This window comes from Antechinus flavipes, chromosome 4 (assembly GCF_016432865.1).
Source record: "Antechinus flavipes isolate AdamAnt ecotype Samford, QLD, Australia chromosome 4, AdamAnt_v2, whole genome shotgun sequence".
Classification (NCBI taxonomy): domain Eukaryota; kingdom Metazoa; phylum Chordata; class Mammalia; order Dasyuromorphia; family Dasyuridae; genus Antechinus; species Antechinus flavipes.
This window is the reverse complement of record NC_067401.1, coordinates 97834565-97854959: the sequence shown is the minus strand read 5'-3', so window position 1 is coordinate 97854959 and position 20395 is coordinate 97834565. Positions and strand designations below refer to the sequence as shown.

At 36.5% G+C, this 20395-nt stretch overlaps 1 protein-coding gene across 1 annotated transcript in view; it reads left to right on the top strand.

The window, feature by feature from the left end:
- The first annotated feature begins 1978 nt into the window (after positions 1–1978).
- The window catches only part of SLC35F3 (solute carrier family 35 member F3), a 520309-nt gene continuing 501892 nt past the window's right edge, over positions 1979–20395 (top strand). The window contains exons 1-2 of the mRNA XM_051993588.1: positions 1979–2413; positions 2966–3195. Of these exons, the coding sequence (XP_051849548.1) occupies positions 2361–2413; positions 2966–3195 (283 nt within the window). The 5' untranslated portion in view covers positions 1979–2360. The remainder of the gene's footprint in view (positions 2414–2965; positions 3196–20395) is intronic.

Below are 20395 nucleotides of genomic sequence, written 5' to 3'. Positions count from 1 at the left end.
GATATTCTGGGTTCCTTCCTAGAATTAGGTGAAAATTCTGAAGAAGCAGGTTTTAGCTGAACATTAAAAACAACAATTTAAAAAATCAATCAATAAACATTTGTTAAATACCTACTATGATAGACATTGTGCTAAGCACTGAGGATACAAAAAGAGGCAAAGGACAGTCCTGCCTTGAAGAAACTTACAATCTAGTGATGTGGATAACATTCAATGAAATAAATAGAAAGCAAACTACATGCAGGATAAATAGGAAATAATTAACAGAAGGAAGGTACTGGAATTAAGAGGTATTAAGGAAGACTTCCTATAGAAGGTGGGATTTTGCTGGCACTTAAACAACACTTCCTGACAGAATTATTCAAAAATAGAATGTGCTGCCTCATAAGACAGTGAAAGTTCTGTCCCTGCAGGGTCTTCACAGAAGCCTGGATGTTAATTTGTTGAGGAGGTAAAAGGCATTCACGCTTTGGCTGGGCTATAGCTTAGGTGATATCTGAAGTAGTAATTTCTTGTTGTGTAAATGATTCTAGGAAGGAACCTAGAAGGTCTTTGTGAATATCATGTATGTATGTGTGTGTGTGTGTGTGAACAAAGTGATTGTTATGTGATTCGCTTGATAAGCCATCAAGAACTCAATTGTATATATTTATTATTTATCTACGTATTCCTCATAATATTCACCAGCAGTGTCTCTGTTGGATAAATAATCGACCTCAGATCCAAGAAGATCTAAATTCAATTGCTATCCCTGCTATTCTGAAAAAGTGAAATTTGGCAAGTCACTTAAATTTCCTGTGGTCTAAAACACTCTGTGCTCCAGGACTTTCAGAAAAGGTGTTGACATGCATTGGACAAAAAAAGTTTCCTTCCTTTGGAGTTTACTACAAATTAAAATCACACGTCCAGTCTTTATTCCTGATATTCACCAAATGAGGTGAAAGGGGGAACTTGGGAGGCAGAAAGCCAAAATGATGTTCAATGTCAATGCAATCATAAAACATTTATTGTAAGAAAGTGCAAAGGCTGATGAAGATGTAAGAGAAAATAGTATGCATCACCTTGCTGTGAATATTGCAACTCCCAATCAATGAGTTCTTTCTGAAACCTCCTTTTTGGTGAAGAATTCAGATTAGTCATCCCTCATTCTTCAGATGAACCCATCTTGCATACACTCACTACACTCTCCCTCCTCCTTTTCAACTTCACTTTTTATGTGTTGCTTTCTCTATTAGATTGTAAGCTCCTCGAGGATATGGAGTGGCTTTTCTTCTTGGTTGTATTGTACAGTCCCAGTGCTTAGTATAATGCCTGGCATGTAGTAAGGGCTTAATAAATGCTCATTTGTTTTGATTGTTGACACGTAATAAATGTTTCCTTAAGCATATTGCCATTATTCTTTCAAGAGCAGGATAAGTGCAAACTGAAAAGTGAGGAAAAGAGAAAACAGTATTTGTGGGATCTGGTTAGATTCCTAAGAACAAACGCTGGCTTAGTGATTACTACCAGACTGGAGATTTAGGCAAAGGCAACCTCATTGATTTGATAGTGTCCTTATATATTCGACAATCACTGGGCATTCAGAGTTTGGTTTTATGACTATAGAAATGAATTGTGGTGATGGTAATTTTTATACCGCACGCCAGATTAAATCCTTTCCATAAGATGACAAACATTATCAAATCAAATATTGTGCGGTTTGGCTAGTTGCAAACTGAGGGACGGGAGATGGGTGCCCTGCAAAGGTTGGGGTGATGGGCTGGGTAAGGCTGGGTTGCTCTGAGCTGGGCTGGGTTCATCTGAAAGGTAGAGGACGCAGATGGGAGGGGGAGGGCAGCAGCGCCCCCGCCTGGTTCCCTCTGCCGGCAGCGAAGGGTACAGTCTCCGCCCGGCCCCAGGTGCTGCTGGAGCGCCAGCTTTCCTCCCCTGCTCCCTGCCGCCTGCACCGGGCTGTGAAGCTGGGAGAGAGCCCTGGTGCCTGGGGCAGCAGCATCCCTAGCAGGGCAGCAGCATCCCTAGTAGGGCAGCAGCATCCCTAGCAGGGCAGCTGACCGCAACCTCTTCCAGTTGCCCGGAAACATCCGCGGGCTGGAGACTTAGTCCCCTGCTGCCTAGATCTCTCCGGACACTAGGAAGTCCTCGGCTTTGGAGAGAGGAAAGGGTACCGGCTAGTGGGAGGGGGCAAAGCAAGCGCAGGGACCAGCAAAAGGCTCTCTTCTGCGGCTCTTGGCTGACAGCCTTACCCCGCAGAGAAGCGCTCCGCCGCTTTCCCCCTTGCCCCAGCGGCCGGTGAAAGCCCCCGCCGGCAGCACCAGTCTGCCTGAAGTCTGGGAGCGCCCAGCCCCTCGCCGCTCTTCCTTATGGGGATCCGAGAGTTTCCAAACGGCGCACCCAGGGGCAAAACCATCTCGATGTGAGTAGCGCCAGTGGACAGGAGCCTGGGGAGTAGGGAACGGGGAATCGCCCCCGGGGTAGGGTTGGACGGAAAGCTACCAATGGTTTCTCTCTTTTTTGCCATCCTTATACCCAGGGTGACACCCTTCCCACCTGCCCGTGGGTCGGGGACAAAGAGATAAAGGAGAAGGTTGAATGAGAGAGTATCTAGAGAAGTTGCATTTTATTTTTTATTTGGCCCTTTCTTCTCTGAGATTTCAATGCTTAAAGACTTAGTATTCAATAATCCCATGCAACTCATGCTCCCCTTGCGAAGCAGAGGGGACTTGAACCTGGTGCTTGCGGGAGACGCAGGAGTGGACATAGAAAGGTGACTGGGGTGAAGAAGGGAAGGGAGGGAGGAAGAACGAGTGGCCTTTCTGCCTCTCTCTGCATTTTGGAGCTTTGAGGACGGTTCCCTCCCCTTCTTCCTTCATAACGACTTAGAGGATTCATTTATTTCCTTTCTTTTCTTCCTCTCTTCCCTCCCTCACCCTAAACTCCCTTGTTTGGGAATCTCTGCGGGCTTCAGTGGCATGAGGAGGTCACCGGATGTCAGCCCCCGGAGGCTATCGGACATCAGCCCCCAGCTCAGACAACTCAAGTACTTGGTGGTAGACGAAGCGATCAAAGAGGATTTGAAATGGTCCCGATCCGTGGAGGATCTCACAAGCGCATCAGTGGGGCTCACATCTATAGAAGAGCGGATCCTGCGCATCACTGGCTACTACGGCTACCAGCCGTGGGCAGCCAGCTACAAAAGTAAGACTACTGCCTCCCTTTTACGCTACTTTCCCATGTTCATCTCTCCCAGCCACAGGCAGCAACTGCAGACTCAGCATCCCTATCTAACTTTTTTTCTGAAAATAGTTGCTCAAGTCTAGCAGCTTAGAAAGGGTGATGGGATTATTTTATTTTATTTTAAAAAACTTTTATATCCAACTATGCTAAATTCCTCAACTTCTCCTTGTCTGGCTATACTTCCTCTCCCCTAAACACATAGTCCACGATCCAGAGGGCACGGGAAATGTTTGGGGGGAGAACTAAATAGTTACTTCAGAATTTTAAATATGGTGGACATTGTACATCTCAATGCTTCATCCAGAATGTATACTGATTCACTGTGTCTGGCAGCTTTCGGTATTTAGCCAGATATTAGCTCTTCTCATGAAGTTTATGCAAAGTGAATTTAAGAAAAACGATCTATATCTAAGCTTTCCTTTGTCCCCAACCATTATTTTGCTGAATTGATATTTTACTGTGTTCTAGTTATTGACATGTGGTTTCTGCAAGATGGATGGCTAATGTAATGTGGAAGTCAGTCAACTACCATTTCTTAAGGGCATACTCTCTACAAGGCATTGTGCTAAACATTGGAACAGTTGAAACTTTCTTTGTGGATACCATGCCTGTTATGTTTTTTTAATATTTTAATTAACCGAATCAAAATTACTCTGTCACTCATAATGGGAAACAATGACTAAAAAGAAGTGGAAAACATTGGTAAATTTGGTCATAACCTCTTAATACAATTTGATACAGCAAAAAGAAGATTGGCATTCGGTCTCCTTGTCTGAAAAAATAGTATGCAATCATTGTTTTGGGATGATCTCTAAGAATTTGAAAATTTATAAAGGCATTATTCATCTTCATTTTTTTTGGATTGGATACATATTCTATTGGTTCTTAGGGGATAAACTCAAGTTTTTGCTCTTAATCATTATCACTCCTAAAAAAATTCTATCTTTATTTCATTACAAATATCCCTGTATGCTGGCAGTTGTCTAGATTAAGAATAAGACATCTGCAGGAAGGAGCAATGAATGAATGTTTTTTTCTTTTCTTTTTTTAAACAAAAATCATTATGATTGCATCTGGGTCAAAATAAGCATTGTATCCTCTTATATCTCCTGCCTACCTGTGCTAAAATAACTTTCCTGGCTATGTGAGCTTTATATTGTATAGAAGGGGGTAAAAAAGCAAATTTCCTTCCTAATTAAAAATTCACATACAGCATGGAAAAATTAAGACACATTGTAATTAGGCTTTTGGTTGACTGGTTGGTTGGTTGTTCTTTTTTTCCCCTTTTGAGACATAGGCAATGCTTCTCTATCTGCTTTCTTAATTACTGAAGGGAGCTCCATAAGACTACAGACTTTCAGCATACATCTGTTTTTTTCCTTGAAATCATAATGTTGCTTTACTTTTCCTATTCTTCTTGTGGCTGTCTCACAGTTTGCTCATTGGGAAATGAATATCATATTACCAAGGTCGCTGGGTTTAGATATAGAAGAATTTCCTTCTTTAAGTGGAACAACTGCTTTTGTGAAAATACACTTAGGAATTAAGTCATCAAAATGCCAGTAAAAATCTCCTACCTTGTATCATTAAAGTTATTATTAAATGGAATTCTATCCCCCTACTAGTTTGAGATATTATTAACAAATAGATGTAGCCTGCCTTAGTATATAAAGAGCTGGCTTATGAGTCAGGAAGACTGAGATTCCAATTCCACCTGATTTGACATATAAAAATTATGTGATCCCCAAAACTCATTTTCCTCAAATTTTAACATTTTTATTTAAAATTTTGAAGTTTTAAATTTTATCTCTCTCTGACAAAAAGCAATCAGATACATATAGGTTATATATGTGTAATTATGTAGAGCATGTCCAAGAAGACTCAAATATAAGAAAAAAATTATCAAAAGAAAGTTAAAATAGTATATTTGAGTCTGTATTCAATCAATATCAGTTCCTTCTCTGGAGTTGCATAATATGCTTTATCATTAGTCCTTTGGAATTATCTTAGATCATTGTTTTGCTGAGAATAACTAAGTCATTCACAATTCTTCATCGAACAAAATGGATGTTACTGTGACAATTTCCTGATTTTTGCACTCCACTATGCAATAGTTCATGTAAACTTTTCCAGATTTTTCTGAAGACATCCTGCTTTTCATTTCTTATGACACAATAATATTCCAGTACAATCACATACCTTGGCTTCTTTAAGTCATTCTTCAATTGATGGGCATCTCTTTGATTTCCAATTCTTGGCCACCATTAAAAAAAAAAACCTGCTATATTTTTGTTGAAATAGATCCTTGGAAAACTCATTTAACCTCTTCCTATCCCAAGAATCAAAAACCATAAGCTGCAGAAAAGCACTATCTACGATGGTGAGAAGTGATTTATTAGCTCCTATGACAGTGATTTCACTGTCTTGTTCCAAGTTGACAAACCTGTCATTAATGGATTAAGCTGTAGTGATTGTTGCTTTATAAATAAATATACTTCATTCCACTATTTCTTCTCCTGTGGAAATGATTATTTGTTTCAAGATTTTTTTTATAAAAATGCTTTAGGCAACACATGACATTTTGATTGAATTAATGATATTTTTAAGTTTAAAGTTGCAGGAAATGATATTTTATTAATATGCCCAGAAAAATTTCAGGGTACTATTCTTGCATATTGCTATTTCTACTTAAGTAGGTGGAAAGGTTTATGTATTTCTTTTTTTCCTACTAATTCAATTGTTGTTGCTAGTGTATGTGTCTGTGTGTATATGTATGTTTTAAAGCACAGATACAGATTGTTAAAGACATGTTCATTTTACAGTGTCCTGATTAAATTGCAGAATACTTTAAGCCTTCTCCTTTAAATGAGCTTGTCACTCCAAGATACAATAATAATTTAGACTTCCTGACATTCATCTTTCGGATTTTTTATCTTTGTCCCAAATCAAGAAGTTGCCAAGTAACAGTTTCTAGGTTCTATTTGATAGGTACAAATCAGCTAAGGGTTTTTTGTTGGGGTTTTTTTTTTGGTAGGAAAAAAATTACTCAAATACCACTTACATGAGAAATTATGTGTGCTTGTACATTTAGTTTCTTATATTAGGTGACTCATAGTTAAATAGAATATTCACAAACAGGTCAAAAACAGGTTCTTTTAATATTCCTCAATCAGTCCATATAAATAAGTAATATCTTTTTGAGAATATCATTAAAAAGTCCTAGAAGATCTTAATTCTAAAGGATATACTGTCTAGGATACTGAACTTAAACTTCAGAAGACCAGACTTTGTAAACTCTGAAGGATTAAGAATCAGTGAGTGTCCTGATCTGTCTTAGTTTGAATTTACTTCTTTTCTTTCATATCTTCTGCCAATTAATGGAGGACTTAGGGACTTGGGACTCTTTCCTTCTCCCTTATTCTTATTACCTAACTTAGCTAAAAATTGCTACATTAAAAGTTAAAAAAAAGGGGGGGGAGGTGGAGAACTAACCTGCCATAGTTGCCTTTTATTGCAGAATGAAATATTTAAAATCAAGAAATGTTTGAGTTTGTATACCTCTATTTTAACAATTTCCTGCCTTGCGCCTATTTTCCTTCTTTTACTAGGAGAAGCTGAGTGTCAGTGGATAAAACTCTCAGCATGGAGACAAGATAGACCTGAATTCAAATATGACCTTAGAAACTTAAGTTTTCTGGGTTAACTTTTAACCCCTGTTTGCCTCAATTTCTTCATCTTCAGAGTTGTTATGTAGATCAAATTAGGTAATATTTGTAAAGCATTTAGCCCAGTGCCTGGCACTGTATAAATATTATCTTACTAGACCTACTAGGAAATAACAAAAATAGTGACTAAGATTTCCTTCTTTCCTTTTTTTCTTCTTTCTCTTCCAGTGAGGATGCTAATAGGTAGTGAAAAGACTCTACAAGGTAGATGGAAAAGAGAAAGCATATACTGGAATGTGTATATATGAATATATTAAAATATATGCTTACATATGGCACAAAACTGAAACTGAGTATTGACTAGTTTGATACTTTGGATCATTTCTCATGGGACCTAAATATTTTCTAATCTTTGTATGAATGGTAACAACTATGCAAAATTAAAAGGTACCAATAAAACTACATTTGAATAAATAATATAAAATTATATTATCTCATAGGAAATAGACTGTTGTAGTATAAGGAGCACTGAATTTGAAATCAGAAATTCTGCCTCTAGATTCCAGCTCTGTTATTTATTAGACTAAGCTGTTTGAAGGTAGGGATTTTATGCCTTTTTTACTTGTATTTATATCCCCAGTGCTTAATTTGGGGCACCAGCACATAGCAAGTGCTTAATATTTATTGACTTATTACGTATGTCAGTTGAAGACCGTTCCTTAACTTCTCTGTTTTTTTTTTCCTAGCTAGAAAATCAAGATATCTAGGACATTTCTATCTATAAATGCTATGATAAACCATTTATTGTAGATATGTCTTTATTTAAAAAAAAATCTCCAAATCTAAATATCTAATCAGGTTAATTAGAATGTGGATATTTATTTTAATAAATGACTCTTTGATTTCCAAAATTTTAAAAGTTTAAAACTGAGGGAGGAAGAAGAGATGCATTAAATAATGAACTAAATATTTTATAGTATGATATTATTCATGCAAAAATTTTCAAGAACTTACTGTGTAAGTTAAATCATATGTGTGTCATAATGTATATAAATATTTCCTACTAATGATCTGTATAGAGTACCAAGGTCTGGACTTAGAGCTAGCCAACCTGATTCAGGTTTATTCTCCTGAAAGCATCAAATTCTTCACTTTGAACTGATGAGAGACTATCTTCAGAGGATTTTTAACCTTCACTATCTTTGAAACTTCCTTGACAACTGAATTCAAGTAACTGAAAAATTTTCTCTAGATCTCTGATCCTATTTGACCCGTTGGATTTAAAAATATGGCCCATGTAAATCCTAATTATGGTTTCCTCATTTTCCTACTGTCATAGTATCATGGAGTCTGCCCCTATTATCTGCTTCTCTCTTTTCTATATATCTCCTCTGTCTACCCCCTCCATACTATATATACTAAAGGACAAGGTAATTAGAAGTGTATAGAAATAAAAACTTACCTTTTCCAATTCTCAGGAGCATTATAACTTTCTTACCTATTTTTAAAAATTATCTAATCCTATCCTGCCTTTTTGGAAGAAGCTTGGGAGTAAGGAGTGCAGTTTGGATTCCCATAGTATTGAATCTACCATCCTTGAATCTTCAGGATAAAGTGGTACCTTTCCCTCTAGAACACTTCAAATAGATTCAATAAGTAAATCCATAAACATGTATTAAGTACCAACTATGTGTCAGACACTGCACTAAACTCTGGGATGCAAAAATAAGCAAGACATCCCCTCCTCTCAGAGAACTTACAATCTAACTAAAGAGAAAACATGCAAGCAAATACATATAAACATAATATGTGCAGGATAAATAGAAACTAATTAAAAGAATAAAAGACTAGAAAGAAGAGGAGTTGGAAAAAGCTTCTCAGAAAAAGATGAAATTTAATTGGAACTTAAAGAACTCCAGAGAAGTCAATAGGCAAAGTTGAGGAGGAAGAGCATTCCAGGCACAGGGCATTTTCAGAGAGAATGCCCAGAGCATTTTGGGAGTTTTGTTCACCTATATAGTATCCATAACTCTAATTTAAAACCTGAGTCTCTAGGTCAATAGGAAACCTTGTGATTTCATGTCACACTTGAAATGTTCCAACTGCATAATCACTTCTCTATCTAAATTCCTCTTCCCCCTCAAAAGAAAACCAAGGAGAAAAATAGGTAAATATAAAAGAGTAAAATTCACAATCCTACTCAACTCAGAAATCACTCTCAAAATTTCCAGCAGACAATATTTTTCCTAATAGTGCACTGATTGATTTTGGTGATTATCATAAAATGGTGGAAGGAATGATTCAATGGTCCTAGCACTTTGAATTTTTAAGCATACATATATAAACGTATTCTTAGGATTTAAGTTTTTTGAAGGTGGAACAGAATGTGACATGATCAGACCTGTTCTTTGGGAAGATCATTTTGACAGCAGAGTGGAGATGGAACAGAATGGAGAAAAGATGAGGGAGAGAGACAATCCAGAAGGCTATTGAAACAGTCTAAATTGTGGTTTAAAGGTGAGAACTGCATCAGGGTGATGACTGGGAGAAGAGAGAAAGGCATGTGTATGAAAATGCTGTGAAGGTAAGTAACAGATTGAATATGAAGGACAAGTGTGAATAAGGGGCTAAGGATTATAGCTAGATTGTGAATAACTAGGAATATGGTAATATTCTTAAGTCTAATAGCATAGTTGGGAAGAGATGAGGGTTTGAAGGAAAAGAAAATGAGTTCTGATTTGGAAAGGTTCAATTTGAGATATCTACAGGATATCTAAGCTAGATACACCCTAATTGTGTGATCCTGAGCAAGTCATTGATTTTTTTGTCTCCCTTAGTTTATTCATCTGTAAAACAGGAATAATGATAGCACCTAGTACGCTTATTGTGAGAGTCAAGTGAGATAATATTTATAAAGGGCCTTTTACACTTTAAGGTGCCATATAATGCTAGCTAGCTACATGAAATATTAATTGATCCCAAAAGGCAGCTGATAAGATCAGTAAGAACATAGGAAAGAAAAGAGGTTCCCAAACAGAACTTTGGGAGACATTCATAGTTAGTGATCTGGAGGAAATCTAGTAATGGAGACTAAGGAACATTTGGAAAGGAGAGGAGAGAACCAGGAATGAGCAGTGTCACAAAAACCTCCAGAGAAGAGAGTATCCAGCAAAAGAGGGGAAATAGGAACAAGCATTGACTAAGTAGCTAGTCTGTGCCAAGTAATTAAAAAAAACATATTATTTCATTCTATATGTGAGAAAATTGAGGCAATACAAGTTAAGTGATTTACCCAGGATTACATATTAAATACATGTCTGAAGCAATATTTGAACTCAAGTTTTCTTGATGACCAAGTCCAGAGTTCTATCCACTGAGTGACTGACCATAGTAAAGGTTGCAAGGAAGTAAAGAATAGTGAGGATTGAGAAAAGCCCATTAAATTTATTCATTAAGACTTCATTTTGTCTTGTCCTTCTAGAATGAAAACTCCTTAAGTGAAGAGGTATTTCATTTTTTTCTTTGTATTTCCAGTGTCCAGTGCCTACCACTTAGAAGATCAAGATATATGCTAATTATTTATTATTTTCAACAAAATCACATAGTCTAATCCCTATTTCTATTATTATTACATTCTTCCCATCTTGTCTGATGAGAGACATAGATCTAAGAGAGAAATAGATCTTCAACAAGATGTTCTCCTTCTCTTATTCATTTATATTTAATATTCAAATGCTTACACAGCTAGATAAATCAACTACTTTTGTTTGTTTGTTTGTTTGTTCCTTGTAATGGAATGAAAGGGTTTTTGTTATTAGGATGTGTGATGACTCAGAATTGACAAAGGCTATTCAGCAGAGTATAACAGGTCCAAACAGGCTAAAAGGACTTTAAGTAAGAAGCAGCAAGATTGTCTTTCAAAGACCAACCTATATAAGGTCTGAGAGGTGGATCAATGGATTGATGAATTGGTAATTTTTTTTTTTTAATCTTAATGACTTTCAAAATGGGATAGAGTTTTTGACCTGCACTGGTAGAGGGAATATCTATAGTAATGAAATCATGATTTCTTAAAGTAATAATGTCAATGATAATAGATCTCATCTGATAGAACCATTTGACTTATCTAATAGGACCACCAGACTATTTGTCTGAGTGCTTTACACATATACTTTTTTATCAAATGGTAAAGAAGTTTAGTGATAATATTGTCCAGTGGTCAGTGAGGCAAACCTACCCACACTGTCATTTTTTGTATGACCCACCATCTAAGTATTATTTTAAAATGTAAACAAAATCATTATTAGTTTGTGGTCTACAAAAACAGGCAGCAGAGTAGATTTAACCTTGGGGCTGCAGTTTGCTAACTCCTAACCTGGACTAGTCCTTCAGTTGAAAAAATTAGTGCCTAGAGAAATTAAATAATTTATCTTTCACATAGGCAATGAGATATAAGTAGTAGAATCAAAATGTAAACTCAGATCCTTCAAACTCTGCATTATTCCACATTTTGGATATTCTTTCCACTTCCATCCCTTACCATTATATTTTATTATTAATTATGTAAACCTGAACTAGGCTATGCAAATATACAAAGAAAAACTGACTAGCACTGATATTTTTAGTCCAAGAAAGAAATTATATGAAGTTCAATATCACAAATGGTAACTTATAAAGTAAATGTTAAAGATGCCTCTAGTTTTCATCATTCTTGTAATATTATAAAGGATTTTGGGAAGGGGATGAACTAGGGGGAAGAAATCTATCTTACTACTTACCCTCTGTGTAATTCCAGACTAAACTATGAATATAGGCCTCTGACGTGGATGCCATTCCTGACTGGATCAGTGGCTAATGGTTTAATTGAAATCATGGAGAGCAACTTCTTTTTGATTTTCCTGAAATAGTCGAGGTCAGGTCAGCAATTCAAAGATGACCTAGTTGCAAGAGATTTACAATTTGGTTGTAAAAGTTTATTTTTAGGAAGAAACTTGTCATGTGAGAAGTAAGGTTTAAAGTATTTCAAAAGGGAGAGAAATTGAGGCTAAGTGTGGAGGGGGTAGGGAAGGCGGGGAGAACAGAAAATGAGAGCAGCAACTTCTTCTGATATATCAGGATGTCAGAAACTTAAAAGTTTTATCCTTAAATAAACTTCTTCCTTTTAGACCTTGAGAAGAGACATTTTATTCTTTATAGGAAAATGTTATATAACTAAAAGCAATGCTATAAATAATAATGATAATAATAGCATTTTATAGTACCTACTATGTACCAAATAGTGTAGTACTTGCTTTACTCTCATTTGATCCTCAAAACAACCTTCCTTTACAGTGGAAAAAACTGAGAGTAAGTGTCTGAGGCCAGATTTAAATTCAGGTTTTCCTGACTCCAAGTCCAATGTACTATCCACTGCATTACTTAGCTTCCTATACACATTATGTGCCTATATTTAAGCAAAGTAATTGTTCATTCTCTCATGCTATTCTAATGGAAGGATAAAAAGATATGGGCTGGAATGAGTGTATAATTAGGTAGGATTGGAACTGGTTGAATGGATGGACTCAAGAAAGAGTCATAAATAATTCAGTTTCAAGTTGGAAGAAGTTTCCAATGGAATCACTACATGAGGGATCTGTTCTTGGTCTGGCACTCTTTAATATTTTTAACATGAAAAAGAAAAAAAAATTAACATTGACTTAGAGGTACTAATGACAAAATATCAAATTTAAAGATGACACAAAGCTAGGGAGGACAGATATCATATTTTATGTTAGAAACAGAATCCAATATGATCCAAAAACATGAAGGCAAATATAAAATAGTAGCATTTAATAAAGATAAATGTTTGTCTCCAGAGAATATTCCCAGAAGAAATTCATTGAAATTTAGAAACAAATTTAGGGTTAATGTCAGGGGGAAAGCTTTCTAACAATTAGATATCCAAAAGTGGAATTTTTTTTTCTGGGCATAGACTTCCTAATTGGAGGACTTCAAGTGAAGACTAGGCAAATAGTATTATTGTAGAAAGGAGAGATGGTGACTGAGGTCCCTTCCAACAAAAATCAATATAATAATATATTGGAAGAAACCTCAGTGGCCATCTATCTTTTCTACAATAATTTATATATATATATGTGTGTGTGTGTGTGTGTGTGTGTGTGTGTGTGTGTGTGGTGTGTGTGTGTGTGTGTGTGTGTGTATGACTGTCATTATTTTTACAATAAATAACAAATAGTTTTGTCAAAAACTATTTATTTCTCTTCTCAAATCTATGGCACAGAATGTAGGTGGTTCACTTTTCCACTTTCAGGCAAGTGTTTCATTCTATTTTATTCACTTGTTGTTCAGTCATGTACAGCTTTACAGAAAACTGTTTGTGGGATTTTCTAGACAAAGGTGCTAGATTGATTTGCTGTTTCCTTCTCCCAGTGTGTATTTCCATTCTGCAGATGAGGAAACTGAGGCAAATAGGAGTTAAGTGACTAACCCAGGGTAACACTGCTAGTAAGTTTCTGGGTCTGAATTTGAATTCAGATTTTCCTGACATCAGATCTGCTGCTGTAGCCACTGTTCTCCAAAGCTTTCCCATCTTGTTTATAAAATTGCTCTAAAAGGGAATTTGTCATAGCACAATGGAAAAAAAAAATATTGAATCTGGTGTCATCCTTTTGATGCTAATTACCTGTGTCACTTTGACCAAGTCATGTAAAGCCCCTGGACTTCAGTTTGCACATCTTGAAATTATGAGTTTGTCATCCATCTCTAGTTCTGTGATTATATGTGAGCCATTCTAATTCTTCCTATCTTTACACAGTATTTATACTAAGTCCTTTTTTGTTACATTCAAAGTTATTTTTCTTCTTTTTATTGCTACCCAAGCAGCAAAAATGATAAAAAAAACTGATATAAAAAACTTTTCCATGAGGATCACTGATTTTTAGAATGGATTATTGAGAGAAGTTTAGTAACACTATTTTTTGGACAGGTTCAAAGACAGAATACTTCTCATCTCAGTCACTTTAAGTATGGTCCTGCCTTGTGATAAGATATAATCACAGTTTCTTTAGTATTCATTTAGAAATTCTCTTTTCCAAAACCGTTAATTACCTCTCAGTTGTGTCTAACTCCTCTTTCCTATATTGGGCCATTAAAAATTTGAGTTTTCCAGTAAATGCTTATGTGACATTTTATACAGAATGTAATAATGAAAATTGTTGGGTTTATTTAAGTCACTTTATTTGGAATCTGGAATATTTCTCTGTGACTTTGTTGGCATTTTTTGTGATGCCTCAGAATTTCATCACAGTATGGTAAATGGGTATGTGAACTTAAAATCTATACCAGACTTAATCATAGCAAATATCATTGCTTTCTTTCTAGCGATTCTAGGCCAGATGTTCATGAATGTGACTTGTACCATATTCCCTAACTCCCTGGGCAGAACCCCCCCCCCCAATGACTTCAGGAAAATAGATTCTGTCTTTTACTGGGAGTGGGAGTGGCTACACAATAGCTCCTGATCTACAACCTGCTTTGTTGCTTTATATCAAACATTCAACTTTCTGGATGGATAGATAGTCAATGAAAATCATTTATTTTTCAATGCTTCATTGCATGTGTGATCTTCAAAAACTGCCTGCTATAGGAGACATCTCCAGGTTCCCTCAACTTTTAATGCTTTTCCCTCTGAAATTATCTTTCATCTACTCCTTGTATTTCTCTATCTCTCTCTCTGTCTCTATCTCTGTCTCTGTCTGTTTCTGTCTCTGTACACCTCTGTCTCTGTTTCTCTTCTCTTCTTTTCTCTTTTCTTCTCTCTCTCTCTCTCTCTCTCTCTCTCTCTCTCTCAGTGATTGTCTGCCTCTGTCTTCTCTTTCTCTCTGGGTGTGTCTCTGCCTCCTCACTGTTTCTCTATCTGTCTCTCTCTCCTTGTCTCTGTGTATGTCCCTATCTCTCTCTGTCTATCTTTTTCTCTAAAAGAGAGAGTCTGCATTTAGTCACTTTCATATTTGTTCCCCACTTTAAAATGTGATCTCTTTAAGGGAGGATCTAGTTCACTTTCCTTTTGGATTATCCCCAAAGCATTAATGAAATGCTTTCTGAATATTGATTATCAATTAATAACACTAATCACAAAAATTCACATTTATGTAACACTTTAAAATTTACAGTCATTCCATAACAACCATATGATTTAGATAATGTTAGCTTTATCATTTACATTTTATAATGAGGAGATGAGATACAGACCAGTAAAATGATCAACCTATTTTCATACAAGGCCAGCTAGATGTGGCAATGGATAGAGCACTGGGTTTGGAAGCAGAAAGATGTCAGGAAAATCAAAGTTCAAATCTGGCCTCACATACACACTATCTGTGTGATCCTGGGCAAGTCACTTAACCTTGTTGACTTCAGCTTCTTCATCTGTAAAATGATCTGGAGAAGGAAATGTCAAACCATTGGCCAGTATCTTGGCCAAGAAAACCCCAAATGCAGTCACCAAGAGTCAGATGAGACTAAACAAAAACAACAAAGTAAATAACACAGATGAAACACAAAGTACTTCATTATGCTTGCTGGTTAAGGCTTGGTTTAGATATTAAGAAGAATTTGGAATAGCATTTTGTGGTGTCTGTCATATCCAGGTATGACACATTCTCTGAGGCAATTCTCCCAGCTCCCATATGCACTGATGAGTCAGATCCCTGGAGCCAGGCTGATTCCACTTCCTTCAGGATTCAAGGGTTAATCCTCAGTGTTTGAGAAGTGGTTTTTCTTCTGTTTTAGTTCTCAAGCCCCCATCAATGTAATTTCTTGCATAATTACTAGTCAAAATCAAATTAGTCAGCCACACTAAATTAGTTTAGGAAAGAAATATGTATTAAGGTGCTGTTAATAATAGATAGTATGTAAGTGTCCCCAAAAAGGCATTAACACACTCCTCCACTATCATTCAGAGTCCAGGGGAAAGTGAACTCCAACTTAGAGAATATGCTTCACAAAATAAGTTTGTTAGTGCTTTTCTTAGGGTTCATTGCTGAGCTTTGGATCTGCATCTAATCTGTTCTTGGCTTTCAGTGCAGATATTGCTGTAAATCATTCCAGGGAGACTGCTTAATACCATGATGAGAAGATGGGCGGTCTTCCAGATCTCTAAAATTCATATTTTCTTCTGGTCAAGAGTGAGGGGTACAAACTAAAACTAAGTCTATATTTTCTATATTTCTCTTTCCTGTCTCATTTCATTTTAGAGATTTACTAGAGTCATTTCCACTTGTTTGAATTTCTTGGGAGCCACCTGGCTTCATATTTTATAGATGACCCAAAGAACATAGCTGATTTTTTTTTAGCTAATCCAAACAGAATTCCTGTGCAGTGTTACTCTCGCTGATCAAGGACCCTTTCCAAACTTAGCCCCAAATCCTTGCTTGCTTGAGAAAAGTTCTCACATCATTAAAAATTTCTTACTTTAAGTGGGATGGAGTCAACTAGTTTAACTAGTTGATGCAATGCCCCTATTTTTACATGGGAAAGATTAGAGACATAGAAGAAAGTGTTCCTTTTCATAGACTTTTAAAATTGGAAGGCATTTTAGAAGTCAACTTGTCTAATATCTGCCTGAAGCATGGAGAATTACATCAAACAAGATAAAATCCTACCTTCATATGTATCATCTATTACCATATGCCATGTGTATATGCTGAAAAACTTGGTATTTCATAAGCAGTGAAAACATTTTTTTCCAATTTCAGCTTCTTATAAACTTTGTTATTTTGATTTACAAAAAGAAGAAAATGACTGTTGTCAATGAAATGACAATACTCTACTCATTGCTGTCACTGCCATGCTAGAAAGAGTATGAAGGCTTCTCATAATGATATCTGACTCTCTATCTGTGATCAGTAAGTCTGACATCAACAATGTCAATCAAGCAATTTGTGCTTCAGCTCCTTATAGTGATAGAGTTACAGCTGGCACATGCTCAAATAACAACTAAAATTTACCATCTTTAGATAAACAATATCCCTCATATATTCCTTTTTATTTCGATTTCTGCCTATTTAAAATCCAATCACTTAAAATCCCCAGCCAGGAACTACTCTTTTTAGTTTCAGTGGATTTTAGTATGCTTGCCTTTCCCCATCTTGGGGGGCTGGGTAGCATAGTGTATAGAGCTTTGGCTCATTTTTCTGAGTTCAAAAGTAGCTTCAGACACTTCTTAGCTGTGTGATCCTGGACAAGTCCACTTAACCCTGTGTGCCTCAGTTTCCTCATCTGTAAGATGATCTGGAGGAGATGGTAAACCAATCCAATAACTTTGCCAAGAAAACTCCAAATGAGGTTGTAAAAATCTTACATGACTGAAAAACTATTAAATAACAATTCCCCTTTCTTTCCCCATTCCACTTCCCACCAACATTTAGAGTAGTACAGAAGAAAAACAAAACAAAAATATGAAACAGAATAAGAAAACCTGAGATGTTCTGGCTTGGGCAATCTCTGAGTCTTTGTTTTAACATCTATGAAATGGATATATTAATCATTAAATCATCTATCTTCAAGGTTGTTGTGAGGAAATCACAAAGAATTATATAAATTTAAGCAACCATACTGTCCCCATTCCCTTCTTCTTAGGGTTCTTGAAGACTTCACATCCAGGCCAGACAAGTCCAAGATTTTATCTTCTGTATTATTTGTCCTTCTTTTAGTTTCTCCCAATCTGCCTTTGCAGTCTTCTGGGCCTCAGCCAACTCCTTCCAGCTGTGTTAATGATACTTATCCAAAGCCCTCCTTGTTGCCTAAGTCCACTTCTACCTTCTAAGAACTCTCCAAACTCGCAGCATCTTTCTGAATGCCTTTTGCAGTCATCTGGTCTGCTCCTTCACCAAATATTTGTGAAAATGCATAGAGTGCTATGATAGTGGCTGGAGGAAAAGAAACGAGATGAGACAGCTTTGCCTATAGCATGGTTTAAAGATAGGGCATTCACAGGTAGCTTTGTTATGTGAAAAAGTGCACAGGAGATTGACAGTGTTACATAAAGTCTGAGGGGAAAGATTTACCAACAGGGGTATGGGCTTCTCTGAGGAGGTAGCATTTTCACTGGCTTTTAGAAGATGGCTACAATTTTAATATTCTGGGAGTGGGAAAGTATATGAGGAACAGCAAAAGCAAAACTACCAATGTAGGAAAATGTGGGGCTGGTCTAATGGATGACATGTCTTCCTCAAAGCCACAACCAGCATGAGATGGCGGGACTTCTCCCAAGGAAAGCAAATTTAGAGGTCATTGATATACTATCATGAAGAGTTTAGCACATTTAGTCAGCAAGAATGAATAGTAAAATTGGAAAACTATTGCAATTGAAATCGGTAAATTCCTTTTCTTTCCTACTTGCAGGGAATGTGTTATCACTCCTAGTAGTAACAAAATTTCCCATTCTTCCTTCCTCCTTTTCCACTCACCAGTTTAGAATTCTAGGCTCTTCAACTTCATCTACTTGTCTCAGGTCATATTTTCAGTACTTGTCCTGGGCACAAGAATCACACAGGACTATGATAGTCCTTAGAAAAATTCATCTAATCCCGCTATCCCTCAAGACAGGGAAGCTAGTTGGAACAATAAATAGAGTGTTGGACTTAGAATCACAAAGATTCATCTTTGTGGTCTTGGGCACTTACTAGCAGTGCGATCCTAGGCAAGTAACTCAATCATGTTTGTCTTTTCTGTAAAATGAGTTGGAGAAAGAAATGGCAAACTACTGTAGTATCTCTGCCAATAAATCCCCAAACGGGTCATGAAGAATTGGACTGCTCCACAACAGCAACACCCCAAGACTGGTCCAGTAACTAGGTTGGACAAAATAACTATGGATCTACCATGAGAAGAGATCTTAATTCAAATTCTTGTTGTGCCACTTTGACTATGTGAATCTCAATTGTTTCATCTGCAAAATGGGGATAATACATTTTGTAATGCTTTCCTTCCTGGATTATTGTGAAAAGGGTGCTTTACTCAACATTACCCAGGGTAATGGAGGTAATGAGGCAGCTGTAGAAAAAGAAACAAATTTATTCATCTCATAGGAAAAGAGAATTAGAATTTCAAGGGAACTTAGAAATTAGCTTGTTCAATTCCTTCATTTTACAGTTGAAGAAACTGTAAAATGAAGTTCCATTGCTTAAGCTATGAGTAGCATGTGCCAGTCTGATTCGTAGGAGTTAATGGTGTAGTGGAAAAGAAGAGTACAACCATAGATTTATAGCTGGAAGGGAATTTAGAGGTCATCTGGTCCAACTTGCTAGATTTGGCATTAAAAGGACTTAAGTATAAATCCCAACTCTGCTATCAGGAGACCTGGAACATCCATTCAATTTAGCAAACATTTATTAAATGCCTGCAAGGTGCAGGCTACTGTGCTAAGAGATTGAGATGTAAAGAAAAAAAAAATAAAAGTGCTTTTCCCTCTGAGGAGCTCCATTCTATGAAGGGAACAAAACATGCATAAAAGCCATCAAATATGCTTAAGTATTATAAAAAGTATTTTCAAGAGGGAGAGAATTCTATGAAGGGAAGGAGGGGAGAGTTCAGGAAAGACTCAGTGAATAAAGTGTGAGCCCTGGTATCAAAAGACTTATCTACCTGAGTTCAAATTTGACTTCAAACACTTGCTAGTTGTATGACTGTGGGCAAATCACTTAACCCTTTTTGACAGTTTCTCCATTTGTAAAAATGAGCTAGAAAAGGAAATCACCACTCCTCCAGTATCTTTGTCAAGAAAACATTTAAATGGGGTCACAAAGAGTTGACCACTGCTTTAAAATGGCTGAATAACAACAGGAAATGCATCGTATAGGAAATGACATGAAAACAATACTTTGAAGAAAATCTGCCAGTCAAAGATGAGGAGGGAAGCATTTCAGCTATAGAAGTCCACTTGTGCAAAATGTCAGTGGCAGTAGATGGAAAAGTCATTCACAAAAAAACAGTTAACTAGTTGCTTTGTCTGAAACAGTAAACACATGCAAGGACACATGCAAAGAAGTGATATAAAATAAGACTGAAAAGTTAGTTGCAAGGTAGATTATGGAAGTCTTTAACTGCCAGCATGAATTATTTATATTTTATTATAGAGGTATTAGTGAGCCATTGACATTTTTTGAGTTAGGGAATGATATAGTTAAATCTATGTTTTAGAATAGGGTTTCTTAAACTTTTCCCCCATCTAACCTCTTTTCAGTTGACCATGGATATATAGTATATAAAATAGGTGTACAAGTCAAACATTTATTGATAATAAGTCATAATTTCTTGACCTCCACATTCAGTTATGTGATTCCATGTTGAGGAGTTTAAAGATTTGTTTTAGAAGATCAGTTTGAAAGCTTTGTGGAACATGGAAAGAAATTGAAGATAGGGAGATCAATTAAGGAACTTTTGAGGGAGTCTATTGGAAAGATAATGAGGGCCTAGACTAAGTTAAAGACTGTGTA